Source organism: Pagrus major, chromosome 15 (assembly GCF_040436345.1).
Source record: "Pagrus major chromosome 15, Pma_NU_1.0".
Classification (NCBI taxonomy): domain Eukaryota; kingdom Metazoa; phylum Chordata; class Actinopteri; order Spariformes; family Sparidae; genus Pagrus; species Pagrus major.
The window spans coordinates 11,006,900-11,029,169 of record NC_133229.1 but is presented as its reverse complement, the minus strand read 5'-3'; the positions used below and the strand labels follow the sequence as shown (position 1 = coordinate 11,029,169).

Below are 22,270 nucleotides of genomic sequence, written 5' to 3'. Positions count from 1 at the left end.
TTTTTTTTTTTATGGACTACAGATACTTTGATTGATTGATTGATTGATTGATTGATTGATTGATTGATTGATTGATTGAGATGCTTTTGTTGTAATTAGGTACAATCAGGACATCTACAGTGTGTAGTTGATGCTATCACTAGGGGGCACCAAAGTCTAACATGTGTAAATGTAAAGGCCTTCACACAGTGGCCACAGTAAATGTTTGTATCTCCACAGACAGACTCCTCGTGTTATGGCTTGAATAGCAAAAGCAAGAGCAAGAATTACAACAGAAGAACTGAAAGTACTACTTCTGTACTGCTGAAAGTAGCTTCAGTGTGTACTTTTACCTCTTAGCAAAGGATGACAGTCTTAATACGAGCTACGTGGGCAAACATGTTCAAGGTGTAACTGTATGTTTCATGTACGTAGGCCTGCTCCTTGAATTGGAAGTACAGTTGAGAGGGAAAGAGGAGGAAGAAGAAGAGTTCACTGAGCGCGAAGGGAAAGGAAGTCATGTTGATACACGTGACTTCCGGGTTACAGTGTTCTCGCTTGTCATTGGAGGAAACTCGTGTCTCCGCCCACTACACCCCATGCCCGTCTTTCCCGCGAACTGACTGCGCAGCGCTCAAGCCGTGTAGCTGGCTGCTAGGTGACGCAGGGAGGCCCAGGACACTGTCGCTAGCGTTTTATGTAAAGTAGTTAAAAACAGTCGCCAAGCTCGCAAACATGGCGAAGCAAAGCTCCCTTTTCAATTTTTTCACCAAGTCTCCTCCGCCGGTCTCCAAGCCCAAGCCGAAGCCGAGTCCCTCTCCGACCGAGGCAGACCTGCCTTCTTCCGTGGAGAAGTCCAACTCCTCTCCGAAAGAGCAAGCTAAACAGGCACCGCAACAACAACCAGCCAAGACCAGCAAAGCTAAGCCGAAGAGTAACTCCAAGCCTGCGAAAGGAGGATTCAGCAAACTATTTGGCGACAAGGCCCAACCAGTCAAACAGAGGTGAGTTAGCAGTGATAATGTCGGGGGTGGTGTAATTGCTGGAGCACGTTTTGAACTGTTTTTTTTCTGCTGCTGAAGTTAGTCTGGATGCAAGGCCCCACAAAGACACATCAGGGTGGTCAGTAAGATGCAGCTTTTTGAGCTAGTCGACGCAATAAAACCAGCAGGTTCATTTGCGGAAATTTATTTCGTTTCAGAGCTTTTTCAATCATTCTTGGAAAAATCCTGCAGTCAGTGCTTTATGTAGTTTACCCTCGATCAAGTCAATGCTAACGCCTTTAACTATAATAACGTGGGGCACAGATGAAATGTGAAATGCACTAATGACTGTCACTTGGCATAGTTCAGACAACGTGGGCTTAGAGCCACATGAGCTGTGCAGGTTGTTGTAGTGGCATGGTGAACTCATGACGGTATGGTACTTCCCCTCCCATGCTCACAGTAAGATGTGTGGTTTGCAGAATGACAGATAGTCCAGGATAAGTTCATTGTGGTTCTCTATGTAAACATAGCAATGATGCAGGAGTCTTAAGTGGCAAGGGGACTCCATATTTTCAACACATTTGTACAATCAATACCTGTATTATTGTACATAAAATCATCCCAAGTCAAACATCCAACCAAATGTAGTCAAAATGTTAAAGAAACACTATTTTGGTTAATTCTTTCTAAGTTAATATGTGTCCATGTGTGAGAAATACTCAGTGTTGGACTAGATCAGCTTTTCAGAACTGCATTAGTACATATGTTTGACACAAACTGACCTCAGATGTCAAAGATTGCAGCAGCGGTAGTTCGAAACAGTATTTAGAGTAATAGTCTACTTATGAGACGACATGCCCATAACGGTCTGGGGCAATGTACTGTATGACTGGAGTACATCTTTGTTTTTTTCCTTCCTTCTGCAGCTCAACATGCACATTCAGCGCTGGTGCCCTCGTGTGGGCCAAACTGGAGGGACACCCCTGGTGGCCATGCATGGTGGTACCCCAGCCTCTGAGTGGACAGCAGATGAGGGGAAAAGGCCGGGCCCAGCGCATACATGTCCATTTCTTTGATGAACCCCCGACTAGAGGATGGGTCAGCACCAAATATATACGAGAATATCAAGGTTGGCTACAATATGTCCCACAATTAATGATACTAATTATCTTAAAACTGTGGCTACAATGCACTTTGTCCTCCCAACAATTATGAGTAATCTCGCTTGTACGGTTTTGCAGGTTCTGACAGCAGTGATGCTAAAACAGGAGGTGTGTTCTTCAGTGGTAAGCCTGTAATCCGCCGTGCAATGGAGCTCGCTGATGCAGTGATGTTTGACAGTCCTGAAAAAAGATTGAAGATCTCTCTTTGTATGGATCCATCTGATGAGGAAGAGGATGATGATGAAGAAATGGAGGTGATCATATTCGATTAGTCTTTTTTGTACTATAAAAAACAGTGCTATCCTAATGCCTTCTATTTTATCAGTAGTGAAAGTAGCATAGACTTTGTTTGTTATATCTAATGCAGGATTATTAACTGTCCTTTGTGGGGTTTTTTCCTTCAGCTTGACAAGTCAACAGTAAGTGATGAAGAGGTCAGTGATGAGGATGAACAGAAAAATGAGGAAATGAAGTCAGCCAAGGTCAGTCGACGCTCATCCCGTGCTTCAACAGAAAAGGGAAATAAGGCCAAGCGCCGTCGCATAATCGTAGCCTCAGACAGTGATGGATCAGGTGATGAATTCAAACCAGAGCAAGCTGCGTCTAGCAGTGAGGATGAGGAGGAAGAAGGGGCGGTGACAAGTGAAGAGGAGGAAGAGGAGAGCACACAGGAGTCAGAAGCAGACAGCCCCGTCAAGCCCATAAAGCGCAAACGGCCTGCAGAAAAATCTGCTCCTACAAAACCCAAGATACCTACCACCCCATCTGTTGCACCAAAACGAGCTCCAGCAGCTGTGTCATCCGATACAAAGTCTCGTTTGTCAGCCTTCTCCGCTCCTGACAACTTTGACAGCCAGGCAAATGGATCGGGCACTGGTGGAAGCACCACAGTTTGGGACCACGAGAAGCTGGAGTGGTTGCAGGATGGCAGGAGAAAAGACGGCGGAAGGCGACGTCAGTCAGAGGATGACTACGATTCGACCACCCTGTATGTGCCAGAAGACTTTCTCAACAGAAACACTCCTGGTATGCGTCGGTGGTGGCAGCTCAAGTCTAAAATGTTTGATACAGTCATTTTCTACAAAGTGGGGAAGTTTTATGAGCTCTACCACATGGACGCTGTGATCGGAGTCAATGAGATGGGGCTAACTTTCATGAAGGGGGCCTGGGCTCACTCGGGCTTTCCAGAGATCGGCTTTGGCCGCTTCTCAGATGTACTAGTGCAGAAAGGCTACAAGGTGGCTCGTGTGGAGCAGACAGAGACCCCAGACATGATGGAAGTGCGCTGCAAGACCATGGCTAAGCCCACTAAGTTCGACCGTGTGGTGAGAAGAGAAGTGTGCCGGGTTATCACACGTGGTACCCAGACTTACAGTGTGTTGGACGGTGCTCCCTCTGAGAGTCAGAGCAAGTTCCTGCTGAGTATAAAGGAAAAGGCCGAAGAGGAAAGCTCCGGTCAGTGCCGCACGTATGGAGTCTGCTTTGTAGATACCTCTGTGGGTTATTTCCATGTAGGTCAGTTCCCAGACGATCGCCACTGCTCACGTCTGCGCACCCTGATAGCACATTTCTCCCCAGCTGAAGTGCTCTTTGAAAAGGGGAACCCATCTGTCGAAACACGCAAAATACTCAAGGCCTCTCTGTCCTCTGCTCTGCAGGAAGGACTTAATGCAAACAGCCAGTTCTGGGATGCTCAGAAGACTCTTAAAACACTTTCAGAAGCAGATTACTTTAGCGAGACCGCTGGCAAGGATCAGGGGACAGGGAACAATTTACTTCCTGCTCCTCTAAAAAAGATGACCTCTGAGAGTGATTCACTGGGCCTTACTCCTAAAGAGGGCTATGAGCTGGCACTGTCAGCGCTGGGTGGATGCATTTTCTACCTGAAGAAATGTCTGGTAGACCAGGAGCTGCTCTCCATGGCCAACTTTGAAGAATATGTCCCTGTTGATGTCGAGATGGAGAAAGCTGCTGGACCTGCCAGCTTCTTTGCAAAGACTCGTCAGCGGATGGTCCTCGATGGAGTGACTCTGGCAAACCTGGAAATCTTTCAGAATGGATTAGGAGGAACAGAAGGGACACTGTTGGAGCGCTTGGACACCTGCTCTTCCCCATTTGGAAAGAGGCTGCTGAAGCAGTGGCTCTGCGCTCCTCTCTGTAACCCCACATCCATCAAGGACCGACTGGATGCAGTGGAAGACCTGATGGGAGCTCAGGCCCAGGCTACTGAGGTTTCAGACCTGTTGAAGAAGCTCCCAGATTTGGAGCGGCTTCTGAGTAAAATCCACAGCATTGGCACTCCTCTGAAGGGCCAGGATCACCCTGACAGCAGAGCAGTTCTCTATGAGGAGGTCACATACAGCAAGCGTAAGATAGCAGACTTCCTCTCAGCACTGGAAGGTTTCAAAACTATGCAGGAGATTATTGATGTCCTCACTCCAGTTTCGAGTGACTGTAAATCCACATTGCTCCATCAAGTTGTCAGTCTGAAGGGTGATAAGGACGGTGTCTTCCCCGACCTCTCTGCTGAACTCAAGCGCTGGGAGACGGCCTTCGACCACCAGAAAGCCCGCACTACCGGTGTCATAAGCCCTAAAGCTGGCTTCGATCCAGAGTACGACCAGGCTCTGACTGAAATCAAGAACTGTGAAAGAGAGCTGCAGGATTACCTGGACAGACAGAAGAAGAGACTGGGCTGTAAAAACATGTCCTACTGGGGAACTGGGAAAAACCGTTTCCAGATGGAGGTGCCTGACAGTGTCTCAGAAAGGAACATTCCTGAGGAGTACGATGTGAAGTCCACAAAGAAAGGCTGGAAGCGTTACGTGACAAAAGAGAGTGAACGGCTGTTCTCGGAGCTGCAAGGGTTTGAGGAGAAGAGAGACGCTGCCCTGAAAGACTGCATGAGGAGGCTCTTCTACAACTTTGACAAGAACTACAAAGACTGGAAGACTGGTGTGGAGTGCATGGCAGTGCTGGGTGATTACATGCTTTTTATTCTTGTCAATTAGCATCACTTTCACAGCATGCATCAATCAAATCTGTTAAGTGATACAATTTAATTACTGCAGCATATAACACAGTGTTGTTCAGGGTCTGGTCCTCACTGTGTAATTTCCTTTTTTGCTTCTGAGGAATAAAATGAGGCTTGTGAGAATGAGTTTGCATTGCAGGTGTCTGCTCTGAATACGTTTCCTGCAGATGTTACAGATATGCATCCATAATGTGCATTTGATGATGATGTTGCACCAGTCTGAGTGCTTGTTTAAAATCTTGCTGTCATTGAGTAACTATTCAATTTAAAACCTGGCTAAGCTGACAGTAATTAGTGTTTTTCACTGTTATGGAAATTGTGCACCTCTTGACAGAGGGAGAGACAATTGCATAGTTTATTACTGGTCTCTGGTGCAGTAACATAATGTGCTTATAATGTGTTTTTCACCCACTGGGCCATTCCTCAGCCTCAGGTTTATTTATTTAATTTTAACAAAGCTGAGCTGCAAAATCATCCCCTAGCATATGAAGAAAAGCAGGTAGGAAATTACCTTTTTCCTTACTTTTATCACTAATAAATTGTTAATGGTTTTCAGATGTGCTGCTGGCCTTGTCACGCTACAGTCAGGGCGGAGACGGTACGATGGCCAGGCCAGAGCTGGTGCTCCCTGAAGGTGATGACCAGGTAGCGCCCTTCCTTGACCTCACTGGATCCCGCCACCCATGTGTCACCAAGACCTTTTTTGGCGATGACTTCATCCCCAATGACATCTACATCGGCTGTTCTGGTAGCGGTGAAGAGGACGAGGGGAAAGGTGATGCCTCTTGTGTCCTCGTCACAGGGCCCAACATGGGCGGAAAGTCTACTCTCATGAGACAGGTAGGCGATTTATTGATACATATTGATGCAACAAAAATGTTATAGTTTTCTTTGTGTGTAAGGCTGGTCAGTATATGGGTATTAAATCGTTATAGTGGTATGAGACCATATATCTTCTTTTCAATATTGGGTTTCACTTTTTTTAAGAGAAAACTAATAAGGCGTAACACGTCAAGCTTTGTTTCGCATCGGACATAAACTAGAAATAATATCTTCTTTATTAGATTATAAATGGCATATCACATCATATTGGTACTTGTGGTATAACCGCGTTTGTTTACTGCAAAGAATGCATTTCTAGTTTATGTCTAATTTGATACAAAGTACTGCTTAGAACATCTGATTAGTGCTCTCTGTCAAGCCTGATGTTGAGATACTGTGCTGCTCTTTTCGTACAGTGTGGACTTGTGATCATCCTCGCTCAGCTGGGTTGCTACGTTCCTGCCGAAAGCCTGCGTTTCACACCAGTTGACAGAGTCTTCACTCGGCTGGGAGCCTCGGATCGCATTATGGCTGGTAATATCATGAGCTCCTGTAACATATATGGTAATGTGTTAAGCATCCACTTCACAGACTAAGCTTGTATTATCCAACATGTCTTCTTTAGGAGAGAGTACCTTCTTTGTGGAGCTGAGTGAGACTGCCAGCATCCTGCACCATGCCACTAAACACTCCCTTGTGCTCCTGGATGAATTAGGTAAGTTTGTTGTTGCTTACCAAGGCTTGTTCACTGTAACAGGGACATGAGAGGCAGTTTGCTCAGCAAGTGTTTTGTTCTTGTGTTGGTTTGTTTTTGGAGTGTAAGCATTCAGCTGTGAACTGTTTGCAGGAAGGGGCACAGCCACATATGATGGCACAGCGATTGCCAGTGCGGTCGTGAAGGAGCTTGCTGAGAAGATCTGCTGCCGCACGCTCTTCTCAACACATTACCACTCCCTGGTGGAGGACTACGCCAACAACCATGCTGTGCGGTTGGGCCACATGGTGAGTACAGCAATGCAGAAGATGCTAAGTACTGCAAAAAAGGGCAAATGGGAGAAAGCAGTTTCAGAATGTTAAAATATAAAGAGCTGCGACTTAAATGATCATTTTGGGAACCATCTTCTCAGTTGTATTTGATTATTGCAACATGTCTTTCTCACCATATTGATTTATTATCTGTTGACTCCCTCATTGCTATTCAGTTGTAAACAGTCTAAAGTCTTTTGGAAACCTTTGGTGCAGGGAATATCATATTTCATAAATAAATCATATTTCCTGGTTTTGTACAGAGTCTGGGACGTAGTGGGTATATTGTTTTCACACAAACTATTTAATTGTTCCCTCAAAATGAGAATAATTAGTGAACAAACTGAAATCATTCCCTTAAAACTGTACAAGAGCTTCTCAGGAGGACATGAACAAATGCAATGAAGGCATTAACACTGACTGAGAGAATGAATTCAGTTGTTTTTGGGCACATCTGCGCTACAGCTGCTTCCCTAATTCCATCATTCTGGGTGCTCCTCTAACCACAACCTGCAGCTGAAGTATTACACATGTTGCAAATGATTTGAGGGAATTAAGCAATTTAGTAAACAGTTTCCACAGAACATCTTGCTAATTGTATGTAGATTATTAAGTGGATAAATTAATAATTTCAGCCTCCTGCTTGGCAGGTTCTGTAGTTTCATACAAGTTGTCGTGCACTAAACTACCATTTGTCTGTGTGTTTGTCCTCTGAATCATGTGTTGTGCCCTGGTATTAAGTATAATGTCGCTGGCCCTTTCAGGCGTGCATGGTGGAGAATGAATGCGAGGATCCGAGTCAAGAAACCATCACATTCCTTTACAAGTTCATCGGTGGTGCTTGTCCAAAGAGTTACGGCTTCAACGCTGCTCGACTCGCCTCCCTGCCAGAGGAGGTCATCCAGTCAGGACACAGGAAGGCCCGAGAGTTTGAGAAGAGCACCATCAGCCTCAGACTCTTCAAGTATGTATTGGTGTTCTGTAGCTACTGAACCTCATGTTACTGCTGTGAGCGCAGTTCTGATTTTCTCCCTCTTCTCTCCTCTTGCAGGAAGCTCTGCCAGTTTGCTGAAGATGCCACACTGGACAACAAACACTTCGCTTCACTTGTTCAGATGCTCAACAGCCTGTAGCTTGTAAACATGCATTGTTCCTGCTGATGTTTTGTTCCCAGCACTTGAAAAAACACTACTGTTATGATCTAATAAAGTTTATTTTTAAAAAATGACAATGTTTCATCTAGGAAATTAAACCCTTTTAATTCACGCTAGCGCCTACATAACGGTTATTGAATACTTCACAATATATTAAGTCTAGATGTTATGATACATGCATACATTTCAGTCTGTATGAGAACCCACAATCACCAGTACACATGAATGGGGAGGGAGGGGAGGGGGGCAATGAAACCATATAGGGCTGTATATAGATACTTGTCTCAGCTTCAGAGTAAAAGCCTTTGAAATTATCCAGCAACATTGGCAAACGAGGGAAAAACATCAAAATTAGCTGTGCTTTCACAAGACTTGTCTCTTTTTTTCTCTTGGACCTTTTAATCAAAGTAAAAAAAATGGAGTCTGTGTATTCTAACAGTCCAAGATGCAGCATTTGTGCCCATTATTGAAGAGAAGGCAGGCTCATTGTTTCTAATGCAGGTCAAGATGTGTATAGATTATGTAATCTACTTGACAGATACAGCAATGTACCAACGAAGTTAAACCATCCAAATGTTCTTGGATAATGTACTAAAAGATGCATTATAATACCCTTAATGTGTTTTATTTATTTGGTAAATAATTGGCTTTCTTAATTAGAATATCCTGGGTTCATCTGGATAAACAAGCTACAACTGAAGCCTTGAGTAAAACTGTCTTGTAAGTCCTTCCTGTAAACTAGGTTTTGTGACAGGCCAATACAAACAAACAGAAAATATGCATAGATTATGTACAACAGACAGAAATATCACAACTGTTCGGCTCCCTTATGAAGACAAACATTAAAGATGCTATTCCAAACAAAAAAAGCTAGGCAAGTCTTGTGACAGCACATTTCAGCATCTATTTTTCTGTATTGCAAATGTGAAATGAGCCAACGTTGCTGGAGAAAATATTTAGTGTTTTCCTCTCTTTTCTCTGATCTCTTTCACAGAAAGAAGTTACATACTGCGACATGTATAATTACAGCAATTCTAGGGTATAATAACCAAAAAAAATTGAAACACATTTAATAAAATAAAGACATTCAAGTACAGTAAGATTTTTGCATGAAAATACAAAACTACACAAAAAGCATTAAAATCAAATCTCAACAGTCTTGAGGAACAAAAAAAAAAAGCTGAAGTGCTAGGTCATTTTCCCCGTACATTATCATACGAGCACGTCGGTTGCCCAGTGATGGAAGCATTGTTGAATTTGGAGCCTTCTGCCTCCTCGTGAGAACAGTTGTGCCTCTTCTGACTTGAGTATCTGTCCACGATGGGTCTGTACATGACTGCGATGTCTTCTTAAAAGCAGACGAGCCTCGGTGGCTTTTTGTCCATCTCTCGCCGGCTTCACTTACTCGACCAAACCAACACACCCACAAACCCTGAGTCAGCTGCTCTTCCGCTCTGTCCCACTGATGTCATCTTTTTTGTCAAATAACTGAAGAAAAAGAAAATGCGAGGCATCCGTAATCAGACTTTTTTTTTTTTTCTAAATGTCTCCTTTTCGCATATTCGTGTCCAAGTCTTTTAATTTTTTAAAAGTCTCTGTATATGCTCTGTCAAAGTGAATCTGTATTTTTAGTTTGGACTTCCTCCTCCACTGCACAACGTAAAGTGTCTTATGTCCATTACTGCTGAAGCACAAAGTGACCTCTGGGCTCGGAGCTCAGTTGTGCTGCAGTGTATTGGACTCTATAGGAGGAGCTGAGTCATACAGTGTGTCTGTGTCGTGAGTCGGCTCTCCGGCTAACGTGCAAGGATTTGACAGCGTCCCTGCACCACAGTCACAGAAGAATCTGCAGTGGAGAGAAAAGAGGAGAAATTATTTTTAGCTGAACTTTGTTACAGTGCAAAGAAGAAAACAAGATATTTTGAATATTGTATACTCATGAGCCTGAGTACAGCTGCCACACATCACAGCAGTGACCCTTCAAAAGACCTGCGCAGTCTTAATTTACACCTGGTATTAAAATGTGATCTATATCCAGACATGTTGTCCTGTTGAGAAAACAGCATGCTGATGAAAGGTGTATATACATCATGTTCAGAATGTGATCGGATCTGCTTGACTACATCTGGAGGATGTCTGGCTGATTTGTGTTTAGATCTTTGATAGGCATGAACACAACTAACACAACATGTTGGCTTCCATACAAACATAACACAGAGATATTTGTTTTTAGCCAACTTAAAATATAGGCTGCTGTTCAATGATAAAGTGCCAGAAGATGCAAATTTTAACAAAACTGTATGAAATAAAAGCAATACAGAATGATACACAGTATAAATAACTGTCTGACTGTGCGTTGCACTCATCTGTGGAGGTGCATCAGCTGTCAACATGGCATAGAATTTATCTAGTCATAGAGTAGTACTGCAATACCATTGCATAACGTTGTTTTAATATCTGGATAATGTATCTGGAATGGACAGATTCCATTTAAATACCAGGTTTAAATAGGGTGGTAGTATCAGAGCAAGCAGACGCCAGTTCTTCACATCATTAGTTTGTATTAAAACAGGTCAATAAGACTGACCTATCGTGCCTGATGAACTCCACGTCATGTCCTTGGTGACACTTCTTGATGCAGTTCACACAGATGGCGTTGCGGTCTGTTGTGTTACAGGTGTGACACCTGCGGGAACCCAAATTGTTTTTGTAAACACATCACGGAACAAGCTTACAGCTGAGGATACTCCGGTCACCGTCATTGCGAGTACAAACATGAATTACCTGTAAAAATCGTGCATTGGGTAGCTGGTGTAACTTGAAATCTTGTACAGGCACTGACCTCTGCTCACAGCCTTTTCAATGGCATCTTGATTGTTCATGATTTTATTATCTGGAGGAGAGACAAGAGAAATGTATTAACGGAAAATGCATGGTTTGTCAAGAAAATGTGTGAAAAGCTTGGAGCAGGAGAGTACCTTTCATTGTAACATTGACACCAGATGCAAGAAACAATCCTCCGAAGCGATTGTTGAAGATCTGATTGCCCTCAAGGGTCGCTGTGGCATGATTGGTGATCTCAATACCTAGTAGGAAAAAACACATAGTTCCCATTAGCAAGGCATAATGGACCTCATTAAAAACAGTTTGTTTACATTTCTGTAATCACATTTAAAAACAGGATTAGAGCCTGTGTACAGGTGTGACCCACCTGCAGCGAAGCCGTCAAATATTCGGTTTTTCCGCAGGACAGGGTGGCTGTTGGTGCTAATGAGAACTCCTGCTTGAGCATTTCTGAAGATGTCATTTTCTTCTAACAACCCTGAAGACAAAAAACAGACAGTCAACCCCTCAGACCACAGACCAGACATGAAAATGTATCTGTACAAAGTGCAACACACACCAAAATGCGGCAAAAAGGACGGAAGAAGAAGACTGCAAGCTAGTAAACATGAATGTAAACAATGCTGGATTTAAAATGGACAACACACACAATGTGTTCTGGTGAGTAACACTAAAAGTAAACAAAACTTTTGTTTGATGGCAGGAAAACTTTTCTAACTGTGATAAGTATCCCCCTGTTTTCATACGATATGTTACCTCTTCCTCCGTTGAATATACAGATGCCACCGTCTCTCCCGTCATGGATCTTGTTCCTCCGCAGAGTGGGGTTGCTGTCTGTCTTGATCCACACTCCTGCCATAGCATTGTCAAAGATCTCATTGTCCTCAATGAAGCCTAAGCCTGAAAAACACATATTCATGTTTATTTATAAAGGCAGCAGTGGGGAGAACTGTTGAACTGTTGTCACTTTGGTCAAACAGCACATTAGCAATGAGCAGGGAGGCCAATCACCCTGTCAGGTGTCAGCAAATAGATTGATTTCCCTCTTGAAAAAATGGAAATCTGGACACACTACAGAGAAATAAAACACTAAAGATGTCTCTGCTCCTCACCTGAGTTGTAAACCAAAATGCCTCCATTCTGGCCTCCCCAGATCTTGTTTCGCCTGATCTTGGGATTGCTGCCAGTCCTGTCAAGAAAGGACACAGAAGAGACAGTTGATCCTCTGTTTCAATCATGCAAAAATGCATTTCCTTCCCCACCTAAACATATTAACTACTGACTCAAGTCTGACTTTACTGGGACATTTTTCTATGACAGTATGTAACTGTCATGAAGGTGTTTAGGTGAATATTTCCATATTGTTATCGTTTTTCACTAACCTTATTTGAACTCCAGAGTACATGTGATTGTAGATGTCATTGTCTTCCAACACGCCATGGCCATTGTCATAGAAGTAGACCCCAACCTGTTTAACAGTGAAACATAACTCATTTATTTATTCCTGGGATTAAAAAATAATTTATGAATTAGTTTCTATATGACAGAGCTTACTACAGAAGAAACACATCACACAACAGTATCATCTTTGCCTCTGGTTGGTGACTCTACATTTATTTCTCATCATTAAACTTGTAACCAGTCTGTAATTGTACCTGCTTCCCGCTGTGTATCCTGTTCCTCCTCAGCACTGGCGTACTGCCCGTTGTCACCCACACTCCTGCCAGCGTGTTGCTGTACACCTCGTTCTCCTCTATGACGCCTTGTCCTTTTTCATGCTGTGTGACACAAAACCACCACACATCACTGCTACGTCCCCGAATTACAGCATAAGAAAGTTGAGGAAGCGAAAACATGATGATGAATTAAGACTATTAATGGTGTGAGTTGATGGTTTTAATGTGTGCGTATGTTTTGAAAATATTTACCACATAGATGCCGCCATGCTGTCCATCGTGGATCTTGTTGTGTCTGACGATAGGGCAGCTGTTCGTCCTGATCTGGATTCCTGCCAGGGCGTTACCGTAGATGTCGTTTCCTTCAATGAGGCCTCGGCCATCACCAAATATATAAACGCCACCTTGGTTGCCATTAAAAATGGCATTGCCCCTGTGTTTGGACACAACAGCACATTTTAGGACATGCCACAACTGTGTATGGGACACTGTCCTATTTTACATGGTTCTTTCAATTCAGTATTTGGCCTTTGACAGCAAGGCCACACTGACCTTATTGTGGGGTCGCTGTTGGAGGTGATCCACACCCCAGCAAAGTTATTTGCATAGATCTTGTTTTCAATGAACTGGCCGCGGCCCTTTTCGTGCACGTAGATGCCCCCCGTCTGTCCATGATGGATCTCACAACGAACCACTGTGGGATTGGCGTATGCCTTCACCTCAAAGCCGGCAATACGGTTTCTATGGATGTTACAGCTCTCAAAGTAACCCTGGGAAGGGAAAACACAATTATTCCCAAGTCTGATCAAAATACGTTTGGAAGAATAAGAAGCTTGTGTAACCAAAACTTTACACGTAGGCAATTACTCTCTTTCTTCACAACATTAAACGCTGTATAATTATACTAAAATGACAGTTCTTACGCTCACTTATACACATGGTCATACATATATCATCAAACAACTGTCATTTTAGTGACACCACTGCACTCCTGATTGGAATGAGCACAAAGAATTGTTTAAAAATTCTCACTTTTTGTCATCACATCTAAGAAAAATGACTTCGGCTCTCAGTAAACACTCATGAACAGTGTTTTGAACACAGACCAAAGGACAGAAAGTTGGATCTTACCATCCCGTGGTCAAACGTAAAAACACCCACGTCTCTGCCATGATGGATGTGATTACGTCTGATGATTGGGTTGCCATGGTTTTTCACCCAGATTCCAGCCAGAGCGTTGTTTGAGATCTCGTTGTCTTCGTATATTCCCTGAACGATAAACAATGTTGAGTGAGGCTTTCAACATTTCCATGGCCACTTTAAACTTCAAGTTATTTTTTTAGCCGTTTGTTTTATCTAGCTGGTTTTCTAACTAAGACTACACTGCTTCACTGTTGATGGAACTGGGACTGAATTAGAATTGAGAGAGATGGGCTCACGCTGCTATTCAATTAGCTACAATGACATCAAGAGACCAACAGAGCAGTAATACAGATACTGACATGGGTGAGGTGTGTATTACCTGTGCATGGTCAGTGATGTAAAGACCAACGTTTTCACAGTCACTAATGTTGCAGTGCTTGATCGTGGGACAGGCACCCTGGCCGCTAACACAGACAGCAGATCCCACTGAAACAAACAGGATAGAGATTTATTTGTACACTTTTATCCAAAACAAGTTAAAATATGCAACAGAGACATGTGGTTGCATGGGGTTTCTATCATGGAAAACCCTCCTTTCAGCTCAAACATGTCAAGTGACAGAAAATGGATTCCAGCTGTACCAACATGAAATAGAGCAGTTGTTTTTTCCTCCTTTCTGTCCTGTTTTTACATTTTGAAACTGCTCAGATTTACCTTGTGACCCCTTTGAAGGTTGGGAAGAAGAACAAAGGCGCCGCAGAATTACCTGTGCACGTGCTGCGTATGATGCAGTGGTCGATGATGGGGCTGCAGTTGACTGTAATCTCCAAGCAGTGGTGTGCATTGTGGTGCTGGGCGGATTTATCATCAGGATTGAACTGCAGCAGCAGAGACAAAAACAACTGCCATTTAGGTGGTTTAAAAAAAACAATGGATTCACTGTACATGTGGCCTGTATAAAAACTCACAAAAAAAGAGAGAAAAGGTCATCTCACCCTGATGGTCATGTATCCAACATAAGCGTCTTCTGAGCCTTCCATGAATACAAATGTTGAGTCTCTGGTGTTCTCAATGATGACTTTTTCTGCTACTTTTCCAGGAGCTACAAAAGAATCAGAATCAATTAGAGATGAGACGAAACAAACGCACAAAGAAACTGTAACCATGACTGCAGACACACATACCAGCTCCGATCATTGTGATAGGCGACTCGATGTAGATCCATTCATCTGTGTAAATACCAGAGTGGACGAATATCAGGCCGTCAAAGTGAGGCTCTTGACCCCCTCCGAGAGCATCCTCAATGGTGTCGTAGTACTGGAGAAAACATCACAAGGCAGGTTAATGACTTGAGTTTCAAAGTGAGGGGAAATAGACAAAAAAATGTTGGAAAGGGTTCACTTACAAACATGTTATCTCTCCCTTTGTATCTGGCAGGATTACTGTAGAAGTGTTCTGCAAAGCCCGGCTTAACATGTGCTCCTTTATACTGTAAAAAAAGAAAAAAGAAAGAAAATCACACACTCGAAAAACCCGAATAATTCATAATGAAAAATTTGACTCACTGAAGACTTTGCACTGACATGGCATTTTCAACAACATGGAGGGAAAGAAAGTCATGAAACAAAATCTTAAAGGTCAAAACATCACAAAGGAATATAATTTAAACACGCAATTCTTTTCTACGCCGTGCATACTGAATGTCACCATTATGGCCTGTGGTGTTGCCCTTTCACATGACATTAGCTGTCTGTACACAGGAGGATTCAAAGTAGCACAGAAGCAACTTTCAGCAGCAAAATTATTGATGTAAGGATTAAAAGACAGCAGAGAGGTTCTGATTTATGCCTCTACAACACTACCTTCTGAAGTGGATTAAATACTGTATCATAATATGCAGTATGTAGAATCAACTGTTTAATGGTCCTGCAACACATACCTCAAAACCCTTTTGGAAGGTTTTCGAAAAAAACTCCCTCTAATTTAATGTATTTTTGGAAACAGCATTTGCCTCCTCCAGAGTAAAGTCATTGCAATGACACATATCAAACATAAAGGCTATGATAAGAGTAGTGCGGTGTTCTACCAGCTGCGTGCCAGTGTTTTATTTGCTTCATAATAAAATGTGAACTCAAATGAGTCAGTAAATAAGCACACAGGAGGATTCCTTACCAGCTGCTGAAAACTTTCCTTCCATGGGTTTGGCTGCTCGTACTCCTCTGGGTTTATCTGGTAGAACTTCCCTGCCTCAGGGTGCATCATGGGTCGCGTGTATTCAAACACTTCCATGTACAGCCTCTTCCTGAAACAAGAAAGCACAACAAGGATCAATACCATAGTAATCTCATTTGTGTCCGAATGTAGACTACAATACAGAAGCTCTGGTGCAACAGACTTCAGTAAAGCAAAACAGCACTGAATGCGACAAACTTGATGATTAAACTTGAAATGTTTGTTGCAACACAATTGAGATAGTTTTCAGTTTAAACATGTTCACAGTGAAATTACCATTGGAGGGCTACTTTGTTTTGATTTTCCATTATTATTTTGAAGTGTTAACTCAGATCACTGCCCATTTTTTAATGTAGACTTCTTAAAGTCATCAAGATGTTCTGCTTACAGTTGTCAAATTCTCTTCTGCCCTACCAATATAGATGTTTGAAAATTAAACGCATAAAATGCTGTTTGGTAATTTCACACAATAGCCTGCATTGGGGCAGAAGACTACAGAAACAATTCTTATGTTTCCACCCAAGTACCTGGAACTTTTGTGTTACCACTTGTGTTGCCACTTGTCAAGTCACTAAAACGTTTCCTTCAGCTTGTTGTTGTCCTGACAGGTTAACGGCTGTTTCAACACGTCATTATTTTGCATATAACAACTTTATCGCCAGCCCATCTGTTGTATGCTTTCTTCTGTAACTCCATGTTGATGAGTCAAAGGAAAAATGAACAAAAAACAAACTTGTTTGGGGCTGCATATCTAAAAATGTTGGCTGAAATTAAATCCTGCAAATGCTTGACCAATCAATGTGTTCAGTGTGTAAGTCTCACTCCCAAAGTTTTTGTACTTTTGCAAGTAATATTCCCTGAGGAGGGATTTCGTAAGGGGTAAGAAATTATACTACAGACAATTTGAAAAGAGCTTTTTGTTTGTGACAGAGGCATACAAACAGCATACCATAAATCTATGCAACCATTTCAAATCAGATGGACAACCCAATCAAGGCAAATTAAAAGTCACCATCAAACAGGGTTGCAGCAGCAAATTGTTTTCAAGATATAATGTGGTATGAAAATTGATGATTGTGTGTGTTTGTGTAAAAAAGTATATTTCAAGTTTATATAAAGTTTCATATCTGTTAGGACATAATATTTTGTGAAATTAAAATAAAGTGTTTCACTCTGTTTTCTTTCTGTTAAGGGTCGTTGTCTAATAACAACAATAATATTAACTTTGTAACACCGTATATATGAGATGATAATTGTACCGTGAAAATCTCATACAGTTGTCAACTTAATATCAAATAGCTCTGACAGTGTAGTTGTAACTTCCCTCAGAACATTTGGACGAAGTATTGATTAAGATACAAAAGTTCCAGCTGCTGTTCAACAGCAAATGACACAGGGTCTTACCAGAGGATGGGGTCATTGGCCAGCTCACTGAAGCGCTTACACACACACGCTGCACGACACAAGTCCTGCTCCAGCAGGTACGAGAAGATCTTTAGCACCACCTCGTCTGGAAGCTTCTCCTGCAAATACTGCTCTGCTGGAGCTGCTGGGGGGAAGATCAACATGGAGTGAGAATAAAATATTTTTTAAGGGCCAGCAGGGTCACACAAATTCAGTCAAACAAGCACATTTAAAAAAGGAAAATTTGAGGAACCTAAATGATTGAGTCTATCGTCACTGCAAAAGCAACTAATTTCAGTAGAAATCAATTCAGGCTCCGTTGAAAAACACCCAGCAATTTGAATTGCCTTAACATTGTCTATTTAAAATCAATATTGATGTATGTGAACACTTCCAGTGACAGTTGAAGTACAAACAAGTTCTTACATTTCCTCCCATCTGACTGAGCATTGCTTTAACAGCCCAGCTACCTAAAAGAGATTGATACTCTATCAGTGTGTGCACTCCCGAATCCTAGTGGAAATTATGATAATTATATTCCATGATGAGATACATTTTCATTAGTTAGGATTTCAAATGTGCTATTCATTTATCATCTATTCAATTAAGAAGCTTTTCTTATTTACATTATAACTATATATCATATATTGGATGGAGGCCTATACCAGTGTGGCTCTTACTGAGACTGAAACACAGACCCATACGGACTGGTTCTCTGGAGCTAGAACCAGCAGATCCAATCGCATTCCAGTTGCAAGATGTCAGAGCTGAATGGTACATAGTTTCCCCGGTATTCACATGTACACATTTGCAATGGTTACACTGCAAAGGATGCAGTATAATTAGGTCAGTAAGCTGCCTACATATAAATATATATCTATCATGGATTTTTGCATCTAACTTTAAAATACAAGGAGACAAATCAGAAAGAAAAATACCATGCTTGCTATTTGGAATCAATTTTGGTTTTAAAACAGATCACATGGAGCTACTGTGAACACAACACAAGGCAATGTGATGGTTTACTTGGGACACCACAAGGCCAGAATCAAATGCCATCTAATGGGGCAAACATCTATTTCAGACGCTTTGGCTCGAGCTGCACTGTATGAGAAAGACTCCAAATGCCACAAATAACAGACTCTAAAATTTCCACTTTGTGAAACTCATGGTGCTGCTTCATGTCTTTACCAAAGAGGTTTTTAAAGAGATGATCTGAACTCTTGACAAAAGGTTGATATCATTACACATCTACTTGTCCTAGATTGCCAGAACTTGACATTAAGCCAACGGTAAGTCTGAGGTAAAGGTTAAACACAGAATAAAAGTGTCAAGTTGAATTCACTAAAAAAGACTGACAAATAGCCTTGTTTCTTTAAATCTTGTATTAGAGTTGTTTTGGGGACACAGGCCTCTTCTGATGAAAATGAAAGTGAAACTTAATCATTTACAATTTGCAAAGAAATGCAGCTATTCATAACAGACATTGTAAACAGCATCATGACACTTTGTATAATGTAACTATCAGCTCACATGAGTGACTAACTGTTGCATGTAATTAATCCATAACCTTACTCAAATTAGCCCGACAATTACCTGCCACCACCAGTGGGAAACACAAAACAGGATGCAACTCTGTGGGGGATACATATCGTGTCACACCTTAATTAATATCTTCCTAATTACCTGGTAAATCCTGACATTTCCCTGACACTCTGGGGCGCTTAGGTCGGTGTCCAAAGTTTTCTGTGGTTGAAGTGGAAGCACCCTGTAGATAATAAAAAGTCAGTATGGACACTTCAACATTCGATATTGTGTTTCATTTATACCACATCTTAATCACAAAGGAGATCTTCTAAGGATCCGTACCTCCATGTTTGTCTTTGTCGGACACACTGTTCTCTTGGGTAGAGACTTTCTTCTAAGTTGGTAGGGACTGTTCTGAGCTCCTGGACCGGATTCTTCTGCGACCATATCTGCAGGAACGTCCTCATCTGCAAATAGTGTAGTAGAAAAAAATGATTAATTGCAAAACCATCAATTAAACCAATGCAAAACACTGTGATATGAAAAAGAAGGAAAGACAAGGGAAACATGTTTTAGATGTGTGGTCAACAACATACTCATGGTGTAGCATTTCAAATATACTTATCAAGGAATTGAGTGACAACTCAGCAGCTAGCACCATGACTAAATAATACAGTGTGTATTCAGTTTTTTTCCTGTATGCTCTTTGCTGTAGAGCGCTTAAACATGGGTGGCATAATCTGCAATAATGGACGTTAACTTTGTTTCAGATCTTTGGTTGAACAACAGACAAGAATTTAAACCATCAAATTATTGCTGCCATATATTATTAGATGTTGAGCTTTCACGCATAAATTTGTCATAAAAAGAAATACATTGTAAAACAAATCACCAGAAGAAAATGCTTTCATTACCTATTATCTGAACAGTTTTTAAAACTCACAGGTCCGTGGCAAACCCCAGAATATACAAAGACAGATTTTGTAATTACCTGTTTTGTATGCTACGAATTGATTACAGATCCCATCAAGAGGGGATTCAATCAAGAGAAAAACAAAACAACCCTGAACTAAACCAGACACCTAATTATGAGGCTATTCACCATGGCATGAGTTGATAGCTACCCCAGATGGGAGATGTCAACTCCCTGCTCGTTGCTCTGGTTGCAAGGATGACTCTCTCTAGGCCAGTAACCACTACAAACATCGTCCATGTAACCAGCAAAATCACTTCTCTCTCATTTTGCTTAAACAAACACATTTAAGACCAGGGGTATAACTCCACAACAAATTCACACTACATGATGAAAAATGAGCTATTGCTGATCTGTTACCAACCACACTATCATTAATCATTTAATGACACCTGAAAATGACAACTGATCTACACTCTGGACATCCGGACAGAGAGAAATAGGTACCAAGGCAGGTCATGACTGAATAAATTAATTGATACAAGGAAAAGCACTCAAGAAAACTCATAATTCGTCAGGATGCTATGGACAGTTCATTCTCCAATAGATTGTGTTGTCGACATCATCAAGTTATTGTTACAGTTTTCATTGTTTCCAGTCACTTCTGTGAGAAACAGACGTAATAATTAACCCTCTGCTACTGATGATTGCCTTTCAACTGATGCAGTGAGATCCAACATCACAACATGTAACCGATCCACACAATAACGTTGAATCAGATACAGAAACCAGCCATTATTGTTACTGATCAGTGTGTACTGGATTGACTGGGGGACTGGCACTGGCTTTAACTCATGGCAACTATGATTTCAGAGCATCTCTGGCTAATGTTTACTTTGAATAATTGCAGCCAGTATCCTCTTACGCTACACCGTCTGTTGTCACACAGCGTTACTGTAGCTAGAAAAAAACAAAAACATAATGAGACTGGTTATAACAGTGACGTTATAACATTAACTATACGCAGTATGTGCACACATTAACATTTTAACAGTGGCAATGAAGGCTGGGGCTTTTTTTCTAAAGAACGCAGATAGATAGCCAAACATGCTAATAATAACAGCTAGCAGAGGCTACGTTCAGTTAGCATGCTACGACAACTGGCAAAACCACTTTGTGCATCCTTCCCGGTGTTCGTCACCCACGGATGAAGCAAAACACTGCTTATCTCTTGTCATTTCCACCAGTATTGTAAGGTTAGCTGTCAAAACACAAAATTCAGCAGCAGTATGAGGTCAGACAAGCACAAGACAGGCCGACTCGGGGCAAAAACCAAGCAAAACAAAGCGGGGCCTGGATGCTAGCTACAAACACAAAAGCCTCGGAGTTTCCTGACTGCACAGCTGCGCTTTGAGACTGCTGTTAACTACCCACCGTTTCACGACAATAGCCGCCATTGCAATAATGCACGCGCTACATTTTAGCACGAGTAACACATAGCCCAGTCTAATCATACGGTTAACACAGTTTAACCCCCAAACTAGCTGTTTGACAAGCCGTTCAGCAATGCTAACGCTAGCTTAGCTCACATCACCTCTTTCCTGGTGGTTCCTCTCCGGCTGCACCGGGCGCGGCCTCGAGACTCGCCTAGGTCTTCTGCTAACGTTGCTTGCTCTGACGGAGTTCATTTGGGGTGTTGTTAATCTTGAAGAAATGTCGAAGCCTTCACAGCAGAAGAGGCGACTCGAAGCACATCATCTATGTCTTTTTCTTCAGCACTGCACGATCTGCCATCTTCCGCCGTGGCTCCTGGAAATCGTATCGCGGTGTGTTATTCCCGTTCCCCCGCACTGGTGTTACGTCTTGCCCCGTTCTACTGAAGCAGGAGGAGCCATAGCAGACAGGCACAGTCCGTCAGGCCTCGGTCACATCACATGGGAGGACCTCTGCCTGCACGGCGGTCTACTCAACACTGATTGCTTTTACTTTTAGAGATCAACGAGTCAAGCATCCATCATGGGATAATCTGCTGTTTGTCTATCTGCCATCTAGACACTGGGAGTTGAGGTCAGGTGTCTTGCTCAAGGGCACATTGGCAGCCTCTTACTTGTAGAGGATGCAGAACATGCACCTTATTCCACCAGTTTATCCTTTAATTAAACAGACTGTCATCAATTTATTATTACAATCTGTGACCCCAAAATACCCAATAATAACACACAACAACATATTTTGTCATGCTTGATGGAGTTTGCTGTATATATCATAAATACATTATTTTTGAATTCTTATTTAATGTAACAAAATGTAGACATTAGTAAACAATACATGTGCAGCTCAGTTTAAATTTGATTCCTAATTTATTTT

General features: G+C 42.0%; 2 protein-coding genes across 3 annotated transcripts; one reads left to right on the top strand and one right to left on the bottom strand.

Annotated features, from left to right (window-relative positions):
• The first annotated feature begins 598 nt into the window (after nt 1–598).
• Nucleotides 599–8,241, top strand: msh6 (mutS homolog 6 (E. coli)). The gene is made up of 10 exons (XM_073481511.1): nt 599–983; nt 1,892–2,094; nt 2,207–2,382; nt 2,533–5,107; nt 5,719–6,002; nt 6,401–6,518; nt 6,610–6,699; nt 6,832–6,986; nt 7,775–7,974; nt 8,062–8,241. The coding sequence occupies exons 1-10, from the start codon at nt 715–717 to the stop codon at nt 8,141–8,143; spliced, it is 4,152 nt and encodes a 1,383-aa protein (XP_073337612.1). The 5' UTR covers nt 599–714; the 3' UTR covers nt 8,144–8,241.
• fbxo11a (F-box protein 11a) lies at nt 8,205–21,771 on the bottom strand. 2 transcript variants are annotated; one of them, XM_073481512.1, is made up of 22 exons: nt 21,498–21,771; nt 19,333–19,457; nt 19,150–19,231; nt 17,464–17,608; nt 16,000–16,129; nt 15,233–15,316; nt 15,012–15,144; nt 14,823–14,929; nt 14,594–14,705; nt 14,207–14,313; nt 13,816–13,953; nt 13,237–13,454; nt 12,937–13,117; nt 12,664–12,786; nt 12,391–12,476; nt 12,121–12,197; nt 11,765–11,908; nt 11,376–11,486; nt 11,143–11,250; nt 10,949–11,057; nt 10,752–10,850; nt 8,205–10,010 (listed from the first exon to the last, which is right to left on the bottom strand). In XM_073481512.1, the coding sequence occupies exons 1-22, from the start codon at nt 21,589–21,591 to the stop codon at nt 9,881–9,883; spliced, it is 2,643 nt and encodes an 880-aa protein (XP_073337613.1). In that variant the 5' UTR covers nt 21,592–21,771; the 3' UTR covers nt 8,205–9,880. The 2 variants fall into 2 exon arrangements, with proteins under 2 accessions (XP_073337613.1, XP_073337615.1); XM_073481514.1 differs by having other exon boundaries at nt 17,464–17,605.
• Nucleotides 21,772–22,270: the final 499 nt, after the last annotated feature.

Excerpts from the sequence above, each read along its gene's own strand:
- msh6 (XM_073481511.1), top strand. The coding sequence starts at position 715 with ATGGCGAAGCAAAGCTCCCTTTTCAATTTTTTCACCAAGTCTCCTCCG. Across the intron at positions 984-1,891 it reads GCCCAACCAGTCAAACAGAG|CTCAACATGCACATTCAGCG; the intron begins GTGAGTTAGCAG and ends TTCCTTCTGCAG. Across the intron at positions 2,095-2,206 it reads ATATATACGAGAATATCAAG|GTTCTGACAGCAGTGATGCT; the intron begins GTTGGCTACAAT and ends ACGGTTTTGCAG.
- fbxo11a (XM_073481512.1), bottom strand. The coding sequence starts at position 21,591 with ATGAACTCCGTCAGAGCAAGCAACGTTAGCAGAAGACCTAGGCGAGTC. Across the intron at positions 19,232-19,332 it reads CGACAAAGACAAACATGGAG|GGTGCTTCCACTTCAACCAC; the intron begins GTACGGATCCTT and ends TATTATCTACAG. Across the intron at positions 13,954-14,206 it reads ACATCACTGACCATGCACAG|GGAATATACGAAGACAACGA; the intron begins GTAATACACACC and ends TTTATCGTTCAG.